Source organism: Pezoporus wallicus, unplaced genomic scaffold (genome assembly GCF_028554395.1).
Source record: "Pezoporus wallicus isolate ANWC-B61680 ecotype Strahan unplaced genomic scaffold, APGP_CSIRO_Pwel_v1 contig_2, whole genome shotgun sequence".
NCBI lineage: Eukaryota > Metazoa > Chordata > Aves > Psittaciformes > Psittacidae > Pezoporus > Pezoporus wallicus.
The window spans coordinates 1,289,760-1,307,100 of NW_026639478.1; the positions used below are offsets into that span (position 1 = coordinate 1,289,760).

At 38.0% G+C, this 17,341-nt stretch overlaps 2 protein-coding genes across 11 annotated transcripts in view; one reads left to right on the forward strand and one right to left on the reverse strand.

Annotated features, from left to right (window-relative positions):
* Positions 1–8,153, forward strand: part of MBP (myelin basic protein) — a 110,316-nt gene extending 102,163 nt beyond the window's left edge. Inside the window, exons 5-9 of one of the 2 annotated variants that reach the window (XM_057414723.1) lie at positions 2,720–2,827; positions 3,321–3,356; positions 3,929–3,961; positions 4,938–5,063; positions 6,378–8,153. In XM_057414723.1, the coding sequence (XP_057270706.1) occupies positions 2,720–2,827; positions 3,321–3,356; positions 3,929–3,961; positions 4,938–5,063; positions 6,378–6,434 (360 nt within the window). In that variant the 3' untranslated portion in view covers positions 6,435–8,153. The remainder of the gene's footprint in view (positions 1–2,719; positions 2,828–3,320; positions 3,357–3,928; positions 3,962–4,937; positions 5,064–6,377) is intronic. The other variant, XM_057414724.1, reaches the window with a different exon arrangement.
* A 3,019-nt stretch (positions 8,154–11,172) lies between these two features.
* The window catches only part of ZNF236 (zinc finger protein 236), a 72,988-nt gene continuing 66,819 nt past the window's right edge, over positions 11,173–17,341 (reverse strand). For 8 of the 9 annotated variants that reach the window (XM_057414717.1, XM_057414715.1, XM_057414714.1 and 5 more), the window contains 3 exons: positions 14,537–14,666; positions 12,301–12,477; positions 11,173–11,863 (listed from right to left, as the gene is read on the reverse strand). In XM_057414717.1, the coding sequence (XP_057270700.1) occupies positions 11,736–11,863; positions 12,301–12,477; positions 14,537–14,666 (435 nt within the window). In that variant the 3' untranslated portion in view covers positions 11,173–11,735. Of the gene's footprint in view, positions 11,864–12,300; positions 12,478–14,535; positions 14,667–16,971; positions 17,162–17,341 lie in introns of those variants that run through there. The other variant, XR_008972830.1, reaches the window with a different exon arrangement.

Sequence of the window (17,341 nt, forward strand, 5' to 3'; positions counted from 1 at the left end):
TTGTAACATCTACAGATATCAATTATTACCCTTCTGAGGGAAGTGATTCTCAGAAATCATGCATATGAGCACTCTCAGAAAAACCCCAGGGGATTTTGCTCGTTGCCCCTAGGAATCAAAGAATTGAAAGAACAAATTACAGGTGAGAGTGATTCCGATGATAAATTGAAGGAAAGCCTGGCAATGCCACAAATTGAGAATAACACTGAAGATCTGACCATGGATAAAATTTGCTGATGATACTCTGAAAGGAAAATGCTTTATTTGTAACACCAGGAAACACACACTATTGAACTCACACAGCACCATCATTAAAAATGGCTTCAGACTTGCTGCTGCCTCAAATGCTTCCAGTGGGGGCCCACTAAGAGACTATGCTGACATTTGGCACCAGAGACAGAAGAAACTTTGTCTTCACTGCATGATAAGCAAAATCAGTAGCACTGGTAATTGATCAGAATGCTCGATTCAGGAAATCCATACTCACCTAGAGGGTAAAAAACTTACGGCAGCTTTTCCCTGTGCCTGCTGGCAATCCACAGCCCACCACGGAGCTGCACCCTACCTGCAGTCAAAACTGATTGTGAAGTTTTCTGCTTTGCACCCATTAACAGTTTTACAATTAGATGGTGACCCAGTTCCTGCTGCTAGTAACAGACATTCAGATCTCCAACACCACCGTACTTATCATGTTGTTTATGCTAAAGACAAGGCAGTCCACTGCCTTTTTCAGAGGCAAAGCAGTGCTTCATTTGAAGATTAAAAGACAAAGGCATGGCTGAAGTAACTTGCTCTGAACGTGTGCCGATACCTTCCTGGCTCCCTCCTAACAACAGCAGCAGAGACAACTTTGTCAACACTGGAACTAGTGACAAAGCAGAACCTGCTGCAGAGGTATAAGCAGGACTGGCTGCGTGACACTATGTAAATTTCACAGACCCAATAAAATTCATAAACTCCTGCTTTTTAAGTGGTAAATCTTTACGTATCAGCAGAATGCAAAATACTGATGCTGATACGTAGCAGCTGGTTTCAGTTGACAATACTCTACCTTTGAGGTCTGAGCCTCCTCCACCAGGAGTTGACAATCTGGGACAGAGTTGTATCAGCTCCAATATGGGTTGAACTTAGCTGCATTGGCTCAATTTTTTTCCTAAGGAAACTGATCTTGTAAACAATATATCTGAACTTCATTTCTCTTCAGAATCATGTAACTTACACGGCCACTCATGAAGATGGATACTTGTGACTCATTCTGGATTCAATATACTATAAATTCATTTAATTCATATAAAATCACAAGACCTGACTTTACGCACTTGAAAATAAAACTTCTGTGAAGCAGCTTTGAGCAGCTAACACTAGATTGTTTCATACAAGCTTTTATTTGAGAGACTTAAAACATGTAGATCTCTGTACAGCCATTTTCAGTAGTAAGAGTTGGAGGCCGTTGAGGTCATTTTGAAAGCTATTGCTGTCACGAGACTTGAGTGCAAAAAGACTCTTCAAATCTTTGAAAGCCTGTGCTATAGACATTAACTTGTCAAAAATCGCCAAACTACTCAGGAGTCCAACAATAAGACCAAGCTTGGCAAGATCAACCCTGGCAAGTTGATCAATGTTTTTCTGTATGTGATGAAAGTGAAGTACGTTTTAGATAACTATTCATCCTGCTCTACAGTCAAACGTTCATTCAGTTTGTACTATTAGGAAAGTGCTTATGTGAGCTCCTGTCTCACTATGGATTTCCATCTCATCTTCAGAGGCCAATTAATTTAGTATCTATATAATGCTGATAACATCATTGTACTCTCAGGGAGTTCATTACGCTAAGAGAACCGCTGCAGCACTTCTGTTACTGCCATTCTCTTCTACATTCTCTCTTCTGCACTGAGTACTTCAAAAACGTGGCAGTGAACGTGAAGCCTTGTGCCCCTACATTCATAATGATGGGCAGATGTCTGTAACCGGGTCAGTCACACCTAACAGTTTTAAAAAGAACTTTGTCAAAAATTCAGTGTAGTTACTGCTCTCTGGACGCTGTATGACACTCTTTTCACTGCAACAGGTACATCATGCTCTAAGTACCAGTCAAGGTATTCACTCCTTATAATTTTTGTTATTTATTTTACCTTCACTTACTGGACTTCTTTCTGTAGTGCTCAGGAAGCCCTACTGAAAACAGTATTGTCAGCCTTATTTAATTCCCTTATTCTAAAAATGACGTTGCTCTTGCAGTTCATCAGTGTTCTGTAGTCTTTGGGAACTGAGAAATGATACACGATCCATTTATTTCTGCCCTTACATGGAGAATGACCCAATGTCATTTTTTCTCCATTTCAGGTTTCATTTCTAAAATTATATTCTATGATCCCACTTATGAAAGGAGGAAAACTACAAGGCTTCTGCTAGCAGAACTTTCCAGTAACAGGTTTCATTCCACACAGGGCTGTAACTTGAAAAACATGGTACACCCTCATACATATACATATACATATATATATACGCACAACATATGTCCATATACATACTCTGCATTTACCATTGCATTAAAATACCGAGCACTGCTTCCTTCTGAGCACTGACAACTTTTAAGTTGCAATCTATCTCTGTAGCCTTTTTCTCTTCATTCCTGGTGAAAGTGACTCTTCTTTTTATATAGTCACCGATTATCCCTCCTTCCTAGCTGACCCAGCGATACGCTTATTGTGCTTTTCAGGATATACATGCAGCCAGGGCCAGCCACCATGTAGGGTCCATCCCCCAGAGATCTCAGCATGGCCGGCCTGGTGATGACAACCCTGTAGTCCACTTCTTCAAGAACATTGTAAGTCTTCTCTCTTCTTGTTATGCACTAAAATGAACTATATTCTTTAGGATCCATCACTAACCAAATACTCCCCAGCCATTAACCATTATTTTAGTCTTGTGAATTGTGCCTTTAAGCTCATCAGGCTGTTCTAACACAAAAAAATATTTTTTACCTGGAAACACAAACAATACTGAAAAGCTACAAGGCAGTGGGTGAACGCTCTCCGGCATAATCAAATTTCAACCACCATTACCATTATACAGCTTCACCATTAACAGGTTTTGTCCCTTTGTCTTCAGCACTGGCTGCATTAAGAAATGCTTTCTGTTTAAAAATAATAGGCAAAAATCCAGTGTATTCTAAGCAAAGCCTAGGACAGCAGAGGAGCTTCTCAGTGCAATTACTTAGCACTTAATCCTGCTAACTCACAGATAATAATTCAAAAGGCTCAATGATTCCCTACATTTATTTTTCCTTGGTTTTACAACATTTCTGTGTTGGTTTTTAGGTCTCACCCCGTACACCTCCCCCAATGCAAGCAAAGGTAAGCATTTTAAGGGGCTCATGCAATGTCCAAGGTCTTTAGTGGGCTAATGTATACCAATTCAGCTGATAGACTAATTAGTTTTCTTTGATGGTACTAAGGAAAAATCTGGAATTATTATTGGGAATATTTAAAGCAAGGGACTAAGACAGAAAAGCCATGGTTCTCTTCCTCGTGCACTTCCTGACTTGCTACAAGACAAACCAAAGTCACTCTCAGTGAGTTTCATTTTGTTTATGCTGTGGTTGCTTTATAATAAACTAGTAATAGGTAATGCTCTCAAACAAGCCTCACCCACCAGGAACTGTCCCTCTATTTACTAAGCTCAGCTGGCCTCTAAAGTACGTAACACTGACAAACCATGGCTAGTCAGTTCTTGTAATTATAACAAAGAATATTACCTTTTGTGTTTCATGGAATGACTGTACAGATTGTTGTTTTCAGCTCTTGCCTCTTTATATGGCCAGCACTTCATTATTTTTACTGCATTTTCATCATCTGTGTACGGTACACCCAGATGGTATGTTCCATAGTGATCATCATGTCATTGTTTCTATTTCTTGCATGTGCAGGGAAGAGGATTATCCCTCACCAGATTTAGCTGGGTAGGTGACAAACATGCTTTCAGTAACAGCCATTTTATTTACCAGGCCAAAGCATATCTTGCTCCATTGCCTCAAGCTGCTGCAGCAACGTGATAATTTTGTTTTGTCTCAATTTCGCTATTTTGCTTCTTCCCGTTCCACTTTCCTTCCTCCTCCCACAGCACTTTTATGATGGTAATTTTGTTGCTTGCTCTTACCCAGCAACTTGACAGCCTTGCAGCGATAATTTCTTTTGCTTTAGCACAAAGGGAGCAAAATCCACTGCATGGCAAAGCTCTCCTCCCTTAAAGACTCCTGGAAGACTTATCATCTGCTGCATTTTAATTTTCCTGGGAAGGACAAAAATGGGAGGGGAGGCTAGGATGAGATGGGCGCTTATTCCACAGATGGAATTGCTCTTACACAGTAAAGTCAGCAAATCTAACACTGTCACTAATTCAAGTACTTTGTTCCACCTTTCCTTGCAACCACTTCCAGTAAGAAAGGATCAGCCTGAACAGTTATTAGACAAGTTCTTCCCACAGTTATCTCACAACTAATGACATTCTACTTCTCTACCACAGGTTTGATTTTATATGGGATGGACATATAAATTACCTGCATTTTCAGACAAAACATTAAAGCCTTCAAGCCATTAAGCATTCCTTTCATTATCAGAAGTGCACAAATTAGTTGACGTGCTTATTACCTTAGAACTTGCGAAACTGAAACATTTTAAGTTTTGTCATGCAGGGTAACCTTCTGAGTATCCTTTTTCGATTATTGTCTTTTACAGATTGGTGCTTCCCTCAGATTTGAGTATATTCAAATAATTTCCTAATATTTTCCTTCAACCTTGCTCATTATATCGAAGATTACTTTGATCTAACATTAGATTTCTTGTTTAATTCATTTCAGTGATCAAAAAATATTACAGTGTACATAGGGTAACTGGAATGCAATAATTTGCAATATACATGAAAATCTTTCTTTGCAGGGTGGTGAAGGACACAAGCCAGGATATGGAGGAAGCGGAAAATTCTATGAGCATAAGTCTGCTCACAAGGGACATAAGGGATCCTATCATGAGGGCCAGGGCACTCTTTCCAGAATCTTTAAACTGGTAAAGTACAATTGAACTTACACTGAAGTACCAAAAATAGAGTCCAGGCCAAACCTTTCCAGAACCTGCCATGTTTGAAACCACCACATTTCCTTAAAGCTTCTGAAAGAACTAGATTTGCTTGGATAAATGAGACGGTTATCTCATGGGTCTAGTAACTATTTACATGATAGGAAAAAAGGTAAAAGTACACAATCAGTTACCATCAGGAAAGAAGGTAAGTCCACAAAGCCCCACAACAAAGACCTGTGCAAGGATCTGTGTTGTTACTCAGCTCCCAAATGACCTGGAACACAGATGAATGAAGTGACACAGCTTGCTGCTGCTGTTAGATTATTCAGAATAGTGAAAATGAAAGCAAATTGATAAGCTGCAGAATGGTAGTATGTTGGACACGTATTTGGTTGAGATGCAGTTTCAACTTGAACAGTCTCTGGTTGTTCCCACCCTAGTTGGGAGAACTCCTGTAATATGGCATTACAATGAGTTTTGACACCACATATGCAAGTTAGAAAACTGTCATGCAAAAAATAAACATTTGGCCAGTTCAGTTCAAGATTTTGAGTCATGGCACAGCCCCACCAGCACAGCTAATAAATCAAGAGACCAGGGAATTCAGTCATTTCAGCTTGGACCATCTTTGCTGTAAAAATGCTCTAGGGCTTTTCTCAGTTGCAGATACATGAATTGTCACAAGTTTGAGGTTTTTTTCTAGTTTGATGCTTTCTTATTGCTTGTAAAAATAGGCCAGGTTTCAGCTCTCTTTTCTAGTTTTTTTTCCTGTATTTGCATCCAACCTTTCCATACAAGACTCACGCCGATATAATCGCATTGACAATTTACCCTAATAAATATTACAGAATAAAATCATTACATTTCAATTTTTTCAGATGTGAGACTCTCATAACTCATATGCAGGGTCTGGAGGGTTTGGTTTTGGTGGTTTTTTTTATCAAGTATACACACAGTTCATGGGTACCCTTAAAAAAATAAACTTCCAAGATGCCTAAGCAAGTAAGTTGCTTTCATTAGGAAGGCCTGAATAAAAACATGCACCTACAAATAACTCATGAGAGACTGTCCAGCCCTGTATGAGACATTTAGTAAATTAATCCTAAGTGAAAGTATGCAAAACCCAATTATCTCTTTGAAGTGAAAATCCTAGCAATATTTAGCAATACACCAGAGGCCACTGCAAGCCATTTTCATTAGGTAATATTCAATATTTTTTCCTACTACAGATTCATGGGTGTTTTTAACTTATAGTCCCAAATACACAATACTTTTCAATTAACTCTGTTATTCCCTCCACAGGGAGGCTCTGGGTCCCGACCTGGATCCCGGTCTGGTTCACCAGTTGCTAGGCGCTGAAGCTCTAAGATGCCATCCAAGGATCATGTACTCTGCTTCATAATGTAACTGCCTTAAAATTAATAACTGCAACAATTACCTAGATAGATGCAATCCGTTACTTAATGCCAGTTAGGTTCTGCATGCAGTAGATGATTATACAAACTTTTATTGGCAATCCCTGACCAACAGTTGAATGAAAGGAACACAAAGAGTAGCTTTACTAGATGTTTTCCTTATTTTATGTGAAGTAACAAGATCTCTGACTACTCATTCTTCTCCAGGATGCCCTAACTGTATGCTGGACTTCATTTATTTCTCCCAAGCACCTAATTTGAGCTCAAGTCTTCTGATTTCATTTTAGTGAACATCAGAATTACAAATAAAGAGTTAATGTCTTGAATATTGAGCACTGCTGTTAATGAATTTCTGAGACACTGCTGTTACAAAAATCCACCATGTGCAGAAGTTGTAAGGACTGTTTATCCAAACACTTTTTTTGATTTGGTTTTTGTTGTGTTTTAATCTTCCTTCTCTCACTCACAGAATAATTTATTTTTATAACAGGATTAGGCAGTCATGGAAAGGTTTACCAAACATTGGGAGTTCAAGGTATGTGAAGTGTGGGAGGGGGCAGATGTTGCAGAATCAATAAGATGCGGAGCAACAGTAATAAGGAAATTCTTTCCATACCATGAATTGCTCATTGCATCCAAACCATTAGAATTAAGAGCAGATGAGGGAGAGAAAGAGGATTTCAAATTTGAGTTAGACTAATGTTAAGAAATAAGGGATATTCCCAGAGAAGAAACATCTAAGATTGCGCAAGTGACCACTGGACGTCGCTGGTGCTTCAGACAAATGCTGCTGTAACAGCATAAACTTTGCAGCACAATAAATAAGTAAACATATAAACAAGTAGGTCTAATTTCTGAAAGAGAGCCCTTCAGTATTGGTATCTCAGATAGTCCTGCACATCTCACGTTAGAATCTCGTATCTTTCTCAGCAGTGTCATGTTTGCCTGGCTTACCTTTTGGCTGTGAACATCTGGATGCCTGTTAAGGGCAGTGCACCAAAGCAAACTCATAGTAAACTACTGTGAACATTTAACTGTGGTATTGTAGTTGCCTTATAGAAATAAATTATAGCCGAGTTAGATTTAGATATTACTTGTTCACAACTTACTAAAATGAATGTGTGGCAATGGTATTTCCAACCACACTTAGGGAAATAAAAGGCTCTTCTGAATTGCACTGTTTTATTACTTAAACTTCTCACTTCTTCAAGCTGTCATCTAAGTGTCTGATTAATTATTTTATTTTTTTTAGTTTTAGCCTATGCATTGTAGACTACATTTAACGCTTCCCAGGTTGAAACTGCATTCCTAATAGGTGCCCAGTAAAAGTTACCTATGAATGCGTACATTAATTACATTTCACATCTAAATCTATTGTAGGTTTAAATCAGTGTCCATTAATATGAAGCAATGGAAGACAAGAGGATAGAAAATACATAGAGACTAAAGAAAACAAAACCACCAAAATTATTAAGCATACACAGACTTATTACATCTTCTATTACCTACATTGGTTGCTATGTGTATTTTTCTATTGTAGCTTCATCCAGATGTATACTCTACAATGCAATAGTTGATTTAATTTGAATACGTATTGTTCTTATAGGAACACAGCTTTTAAAAATATTCATTATTGAAATAAAGTAATCAACTTGAAATGAAACTTGGACGAGTTCTGTCTTCTGTAACAGGGGAGATCACATATATGAAATTCTGCAGTGTTTTGGGGTTTTTTATCCTCCATTGATGAAGTTCTGTAGCTGTTTTTTGTTGTTGTTTTTTTTTTTTTCCTCAATTTATGAATGATTTTCAGATACTAGAAAAGAACACTTTGGGACCCACAACCCAGTTGCCTGCACACAGACGGCTAGTGACATTACTGGTGACTTAGCACGGCCCACAACACTGACAACTGACACAGGATTTATGGGAGGCCAGTGTCTGTGGAGTGGCAGCTAAAAACCAAACAAGGCATAAAATGCCTACGGTATACCAATCCCACCCTTTATAAACAAGTATAGCATGAAGCATCTTCATAGAACAGGGTATGTAAAAATCAAGTTGTTTTTTAAAGCAGCCATCAAAAATAGGAAAGAATACTTAAGATGAAAATATTGAGAAATACATCTTTCTAAATACCACACTATAGAAGTACAGAACTTATCCAAGGCTTTTCCATGCCTTTATCATTCTGCTTTCCCTCAGTCATCTTTTCCAGAGGCTGGAATCGGCTTTTTAGGATTTACTTCCTATAGAAGAAAAGGTATGGTACTTTAAAGCATGATTTTACCAACATGCGTGTCTTAAAAGAGATTAAAACTTAGACTGAAATTTATTCTTATAATTACTCACCAGTGCTTTCACTGAAAAGCTGCTGAAAAGCAGCAGTTTAAATGGCTACTGGATTTGTAAGCAAAGGATCTTTCCTGAATGCACAACCGTTACTGGGAGTATGTCATTTCTTGTGAAGGAACAGACATAAACCAAAAGAAATGCTTGAGCAGACACAAGCCAAAAAGCCTGAGGCTAGAGTAAGTCTACTACTGCATCAAACCAGAAAGAGCAGAGGCATTCCTATGCATGATTCACTTACCCACTATACCACATGACTCTTCAAACATGCCTTAGCATAGGTCTTTCTGCACCTACTTCAACATTGCTTTTGAAAATATCAACATATTGGTTACAGTGTCTGTATTTGTACTGAACCATCAACAGATTAATACTGCTTTGAAAAACTCTTACCAAGATTGAAATCTCTCTGTCAGGATTCTCAAGAGTGAATTACTGATGTTCATGGGGTAGGAGGATGCAGGGAAGCAAACCAAACACCATGTTACAAAGAAGTTTTTTAAAAAATCTATTTACTGTAACTGACAGGATGCCCAAGTGCTGGAGAATCAAACTGAACGAGAGAAACATGTTAGCTGACTCCATAACTCACACTGCTTACTTAATACTTCCAAGACCTAAACCACACACTTGTTGCCTCCAACCAAGATATAGTACTTTGAGAAGTGACCATTTGAAAACAGCATCTTTTTACTCATGAGATCTGCTTTTAGCACATAGTCAGCCACTACCAGCTTTTACCTGCTGGCAAAACAATTGCTGATAGAACAGACTGAGTGCTTTCAAGGATTCAGGAATCACAGTCCCATTACAAAGGAAGACTTCCATCTGCATATGACCAGTTGGAAATAATCTTCTGTCAACCTCCTGAAAGTGTCATCCCCTACGCAGCAAATCAACTGCAACAAACTTTGCTGTGCATTTATACAGTATTTTCTAAAAGAACAGGGAAAAGCTTTTATACATGGTCCATGCAACACATTTACTGTATTATTACAGATAAACAGGGTGCTATGCCATGGGGCCAGTATGTGCTCAAGACAACTGTGAAATATTGCAAAATGTAAAATATTCAATTCTTAAGCTGCTAAAACACTAACAGGCTGTCTGGAAGGAAAGGCACTGCTGGAAGTTGAGAGACGCACTTCTGGTGAATGGAATTTTTAGAATTTTGTAGAATCCAGAATCAAATGCTAAAAAACAATACACGAAACAGAATTTGGAAAAAAGTAGTATTATTTATCATGGGTTTGAATTAAATATTACACATAACAAAAGTGTTATTTCCATGTCACCAACTATATTACTTATATACATATGCCAAAAAGTTAACAAAAGAATTAAGAGACGCCTTATCAAAACCAACAGTGATTTCTTGCTTCAGCAATCTGAAATAAGTGGTTTATATCATAGACAAAGTATAGACAATATTTACAGCAAAGGGCTTTTTGGATCTGAGAACAATTATCTTTCATAAGGTAAATTAAAATCCAGCTCCGTATTATAGTACAACAAATCCACCACTGATATAGAAGTACTTGTGGCAAACTGAAAACATGAACTTCCTGCAACTGGGATTAGTATTTACAAAATATACTGATCAGCCACACAGAGGCTCATATAAATTTAAATATATATATACATATACAAGCACACATATATATATATCTCTATATATATGTAACATATAAATAAAATTCAAAAGAACAAGGTAAAAATAAGAGAAGAGCTTCTGTCTTTGGAATGTCTAAAAGATGACTATGTTTTTTACTCCAGTGTTTCTTTGTTATGAATATACTTAACAAGTGGCACCTTTCAAAGCATGACTTAAGTCAGCTAGGTAGGTTTGCTGAAACAATGACTTATACAACAACAAAGTAACATATTTCTAAATTTCACAAAGAAATTAATGAGGAATTTACAGATTTAAAATTATAACTGTTTACGGCACCAGGGAATATTGTATAACACAGGTGACCTGGTGTGCATCTAACTTTCTCACTGCTAACACTAAACTGTATGTTTATTTCCCCGATTTAGTATATGGCTGTGTTTTCCACAGATACTGAGATATGTACCTGCTGATGCATTACAGCAAACAAAAAGAGAAGAGGCTTTCATTGGAACATCTTCTAGTTTGGATTCTCTTTAAATAAGTATTGCCGAGTTTTATGCTCAGACTTTTCACATGAATACTAACAACTAACTGCCTTTGCGGTTGGAATGGAAATGCACATGCTCCCTTCTCGAGAGCTGAACTCAAGAAAAGCCGTAAGTTCATGGCATTTTATTTTCTTCAACAAATTCTCAAAACATACTAAAAAAAAAGCCAACAAAAAACTTAAACCAGAAGTACAGCATTTTCTTGTGCCTAAAAAAAAAAACCCCAAACACAAACCATCCTATTTTATACTGCATGCATTTTCTCTGTAACACTTTGTCTCCAACCTCAATTATTTCTTCAAGCACATAAAAAATAAGAAAGCTGACCAACAGTTTCATGGTATTCCCACAAAGTTGTTCTTCACCTCCTTTAAAAAAGGGAGTAATTCTATTCTGATATGAAGTTCCAGTTTATTTTTCAAATAGATATACTGGCTGTGAATTAGAAGATGAAACTGTATACAGTATTACCTGAGTTCACTGATTCACAGACGACTTAGCACAGATTAAATGATGTTTTCCCGGTATTCATCTACAAGCTTAAAAAAAAGAATGATTCTTTAAAGTATTTTTTTTTTGTAAATAATTACAAAAACCTAATATATTATTCTATTGTTAACATTTTCAATGTTTGAAGCTTTAACTGTAAAATCCGCCTTTGACTTTTCTGAAAACTTGTTCAGAGAAATTCGAGTCCCAGAAACGTTTTTAGCTGTCAAATTTTAAGGTGTCATCGAAAAACATTGCCTATACTCTGCCATTCATTTGAAGATTCTGGTACCACCTCTTCTAAATTCAGAGCACGACTAATATCTTCTCCTTCTTGTTCTGGATGACCAGCAGGCTCTTGTACAGGACCTACCAAAGTACAAGATGAAAAGACAAGTCGGTTTGATTCGATGTATAGTATAAGAATATTACAAATACAGCACTTGGGAACAAAGGAATCATGCTGGGAAAGGTGTTCTACAACTACTTCAGATTCTATAAATTCATTAGAGGCTCTCTGAAAAATAATTTAAAACCCCTTAATATAATTGGCTGTTTTTCTATAATAGTGTCTGAACTTTGTATTTCTGCACTACAGAACTCCACATATAAAACAACAAACCATAAACAGTAACCAATCTCTATTTCAACCTGCTTTTGGGTTGCATGTGCCACTATCAGCTTACCAATTCTGGTCTCTGGCTATTAATGCCCAGTTCCTCAGTAACTTACAGGAAGTGTTTTGTGCTTTCCTAGGAAAGCACATGGCTTTCTGAATTCACCATTACTATCATTGTGCTACATACCAGTGTAACCATGAGCCCGTTTCATATGTAGTTTCATATTGCTTTTCTGTGTAAATCCCATTGCACAGTAATCACATTTATAAGGCCTCTCTCCTGTGTGCTTTTTCATGTGGACCTGAAGAGCACTCTTCTGGTTAAAAGCCTTTTCACATAGCGTACACTGAAATGGCCGCTCCCCTGATAAGAAAGAAAAACTGCTTTAATGATTTCTCATTTCAACATAAAAATACAGTTCAGAATTCAGTAAAAACTATCAAGATGACCTAGAAATTAAGTAGACATGATCCTTCTCCTTGATACTTTTTCAAAGTACTATGGCTTCATACTGTCAGCAAGACAACCCAAATTAAGTGTCAGAATATTTATGTAAATCCTAAACCACTGATATGGTTATCTTTCCTACCCAATTTATTATCCAAGTCAATTATTTAATAGATGAGCAAAAAAAATCAGTTTACCAGTTTGACTTTTCTGTACTCAATGGAACCATCACCTTTTTACATAATTTAGAATAATGTAAATAAAGCCATATTATAGAATTAACAAAGCTGATGCTTGTAAGAAACCAGAAAGTCAAATGTGTTAAAAAAAGTTCCGGTATTTCTACATGGGACCTACTATGCCAATAGCTACTAGTGATTCCCACACCTTACCACAGCAGGCATATTACTCCAAACCTGTCAAGCACACTGTTTTTAAACAGAAATTCAAGAACATATTAATTATAAAAATATTTAAAAGACCTACTTGGCAAAACCAGACCTTTGCTTTAACACTCAACACCACAACCTCTGACATCAACAGAAGACACATTGGTATATGTCATTAAGGACTTCTAAAAGCACTTTCAGAACTTACAAATACACTGTAGTTCCCATGTTAAATCCAGCTTCTCAGAAAAAGGCCCTTAGAAGCACAAAAGTGTTCTTTCTATTTTTGTTAACAATGATTTCACAAGTTTGAAGTGAAATCTAATTTTCCTCAGTTACTTCTGACTTCAGGTTTTCCTGTTAAGATGAACAGCCTTTCTGCTGTTGTGTAATGGATTACCACGTGTCTTTCCGGTAGAACTGGAAGCACCTACTTCCATCTAATTTTGGCAATACTTCTCCAAACTGCTCTTCACTGATAAACCCAAATGTACAAGATATTTAAAGCTATTCAGAAAAATAACGTGTTTTCCTTCTGGCCGCTGATTCAGTAGGTACTGCCCATTAGAAGTCATTCAAAAGGTTTAATCAGGAAAGAAATCACAAGTACTTTCTCCTACACAAGGATCATACCTTCAGGAAAGCACATCAGCTTAGGTTTACATTAGCCTTTCCAATCATAGTTTATGTAAGAGCACCCCTCCAAAAACATCTGTACAGCACATTTTCACTCTTTCGGTCTTAAGAGACTTTTAGAAGAACATTCTCTTCTGGAAGAATAACTATCATGTGGATTGACTTTCTGTTTCAACAACATCAGGCAACAGTAATACAATCCTTGCTAAATCCAGTTTTATAACAGTTTTTGGGCATCTGTCCTTAAGATACAGAAGGTGAATGCAGTTGGACCATCCTATGTACAGCTTTCAGCTTATAGCAGGGCAGAAGCTGCAACCTGAAAAGCACTTCTATCAAAAATGTGTGCTCCCTAGACATCTATTTTATAGAGTAACAGTTTAAAATAATTAAGCAGAAAAGAACACAACAAATTAAAAGCACTGTCATTAGAAACAGATGAACTAAGTAGTTCAATGACAATGAAGCACTGCCTACAGCAGTCGGCATCGGTAGTCAAGACTGTCACTTATTTAACATCATTGAGCACACCCACTCATCTGCACATTTTACGATGCTTGAAGATGATCATATCCAGAGTCTTTACACCACTTTAAATAATACATTAAAATATGCTTTTATTTATCTGTTTCAAAGATTGACAAACTTTTAGATACAAGCTTATGCATTCACATCACCGTTGCAGTACTGCTAGTCCCAGAGTATGAAGAAGCTTAGTGAAGCATAAAGTTCTGGCTCTGAACAAAACATCAGTCTCTGAGATTTCAAATCTGCTGTTCCTTATTTCAGTTTCTAAACTCTTTGGGTTAGAAATTCACTTTTTTTTTTAAGCTTAATCTAAATACTGGTATCTGAATGCAGTTACCTGAAACCAAGTGCAAGGACTCCAAACATAATGCCCACATGTTCATGAGAACATCTTGTGAGATAAAAATAATTTTTGGCATTACCTGTGTGAATGCGACTATGTCTCTCCAGCTGACTTGGCTTAGCAAAAGCTTTTTCACAAGTATCACACTTAAACACTCTAGGCTTCTGGGAACTCAGTGAAGGTCCAGCCTGATGGGTTTGCATGTGTTCCTAAGCCAGTACAGAAAAAAATACATTTCAGACCATTTTAGAAAGCTGGAAGAAGATGAAACCCTACTTTTTTTTTTATTTTTCTTTTAAGTAAGAGATTGGTTTTTGTGTATCAACCCTTTGTAATGCTGATGCATCAGTATCTTTTCATTTCTGAAAATCCCTGTCAATAACTGTACGCATTGCTTGTTTTGCATACATTAGTCCCTTTCACTAGTTATCTGAAGCAAAAAAAAACCAGCACAACCAACCCAGAGCTCTTGAAATACTTTGTTGATAGCCCTTTCCATAAATAATTTTTTCCTAATAGCCAAACTAAACCTCCTCTGGTGCTACTTGAGGCCATTTCCTCTTGTCCTATTGCTTGCTACCTAGGAGAAGAGACCAACACCCATCTCATTACCTCTTTTCAGGTAGCTCTAGAGAGCCATAAGGTCTTCCCTTAGCCTCCTCTCCAGATAAACAACCCCAGTTTCCTTGGCTGGTCCTCATAAGACTTGTACTCTAGACCCTTCAACAGCTTTGTTGCCCTTCTCTGGACCTGCTCTAGCACTTCAGTGTCCTTCTTGTAACAAGGGGCCCAGAACTGAACGCAGGATTCAAGGTGTGGCCTCACCAGTGCTGAGTACAGTGGGTGATCACTCCCCTAGTCCTGCTGGCCACACTATTTCTCATACAAGCCAGGATGCTGTTGGCCTTCTTGGCCACCTGGCACACTGTTGCTCATGTTCAGCTGCTGTCGACCAACAGGTTCTTTTCTGTAGGCAGCTTTCCAGCCACTTCTCCCCAAGCCTGTAGCATTGCATGGGGTTGCTGTGGCACAAGTGCAGAACCCAGCACTAAGCCTTGCTGAACCTCATACAATTGGCCTCCGCCCATGGATTTAGCCTGTTCAGATCCCTCTTAGAGTCCTCCTATAAGCAAATTCCCACCCAACTTGGTGTCATCTGCAAACTTGCTGAGGGTGGACTCGATCCCCTCACTCCAATCATTGACAAAGATATTAAACAGAACTGGCCCCAATACAGAGCAATGGGGAACACCACTTGTGACTGGCCACCAACTGGACTTAGCTCCATTCACCACATTTTGGACACAACCACACAACCAATTTGTTACCCAGTGAACAGTACCCCCGTCCAAGCCATGAGCAGCCAGTTTCTCCAGGAGAATGTTGTGGGGAACTGTGTCAAAGGCATCATTTTGTTATCCAATCCTGTCTTAGCAATAGCCTTGTAGTCCTCCTGAGTTGCCTGCCCCTTCACCCAAAGGTCATATGCTCTTTTTTCTTTTCTCCTGAGTTCTAGCCAAAGCTCTCTGTTCCCAAGAATCAAAACTTCTATCATTTCATGCTCACTATGCCCAAGACAGCCTCGAATGATCACATCACCCACAACTCCTTCTCTGTTTGCAAAGAACATGTCCAACGGGCACCTTCCCTAGCTGGCTCACTCACCAGCCATGTCAGGAAGTTATGCTTCACCCACTCCAGGAGCCTCCTTAGACTGTTTTCTCTGCTGTATTGTATCCAGCAGACATCTGGCAAGTTGAAGCCCCCCACAAGAATAAGGGCTAGTGACTGTAAGACTACTCTCAGCCTCTTACAGCATATTTTGTCTGCCTCTTCATCCTGGTTGGGTGGTCTGTAACAGAATCTGCATTGTTGGCCTTACCCCTGATTCTTACCAATAAACACTCAACCCTTTCATTACCACCATCAAGCCCTGAAGAATCAAAACTCTCCCAATTAACCCTTGACCAGTCGTCCCAAGGTTTCTTTTGATTGCCCATGGACATCTTATTGCAACTTCACCACTGTCTACATGACAAAACAATAATAACCCAAGGGCAATACCAGAGTAGGAATTTACCTTGTCATATCTTTAACCTGGGACCAGTACGTAACAGAAGGTTTAAATATGAAAAAAATATAACACCAGCAAGTTCTAAGGAAACAAATGGAAGAGAGATTGATTTTGGTTTTGTTTTCATTACTTAAGAAAAACAAGTATCGATACTGGATTTTTTTTTAATTTTTATTTTTTGTTGTTTCCATGTTGGTTTGGGTTTTTTTTGCTTGTTGTTTTGTTTTTTTTTTTCTGGAAAATTAGCCTAAACCATAGGCTAACAGTTTCACAGCACCACATTTTATGAGTTTCCCCAAAGGACCAACAGTCTGGTCGACACACATAATCACTCCAAGGGGGTGAACTTCACAAAGTATATTTCCTTAAAATATGATACTAAAGTGAAAGGAAATCTATTGAAAAGCTCTCCTAAGAGCTACTTAATACTAAGACATTACCTCTGTCTCCAGAAATTTCCTGCTATAAACTCTGGGAAGCTGGCAAAATTTTGGGGAAGTTATGTTTCCTCTTTTCGTAAAGCACTTCTTCAAATCACTGCCTTTTAGAATCTCTCAGAGATAGGACACTGGCCTGGACATAGCACTTGTCTAGTAGAGCTGAATATTCCTAACAGGAGCATTCCATAACCTAATTAAAAATTTAAAGACACCACTAATTTTTTTTTTAAGACTTGGAAGGATCAGGTTGTTCAGAATCTAAAGAAAACTACATATAAAATATCAGCAGACAACAGCAATAACATAAGGATCTTTTAAAACAAATGCTCCCTCTGCAGACATCCAAGAGAGCATCTAAAAATCAAATGAT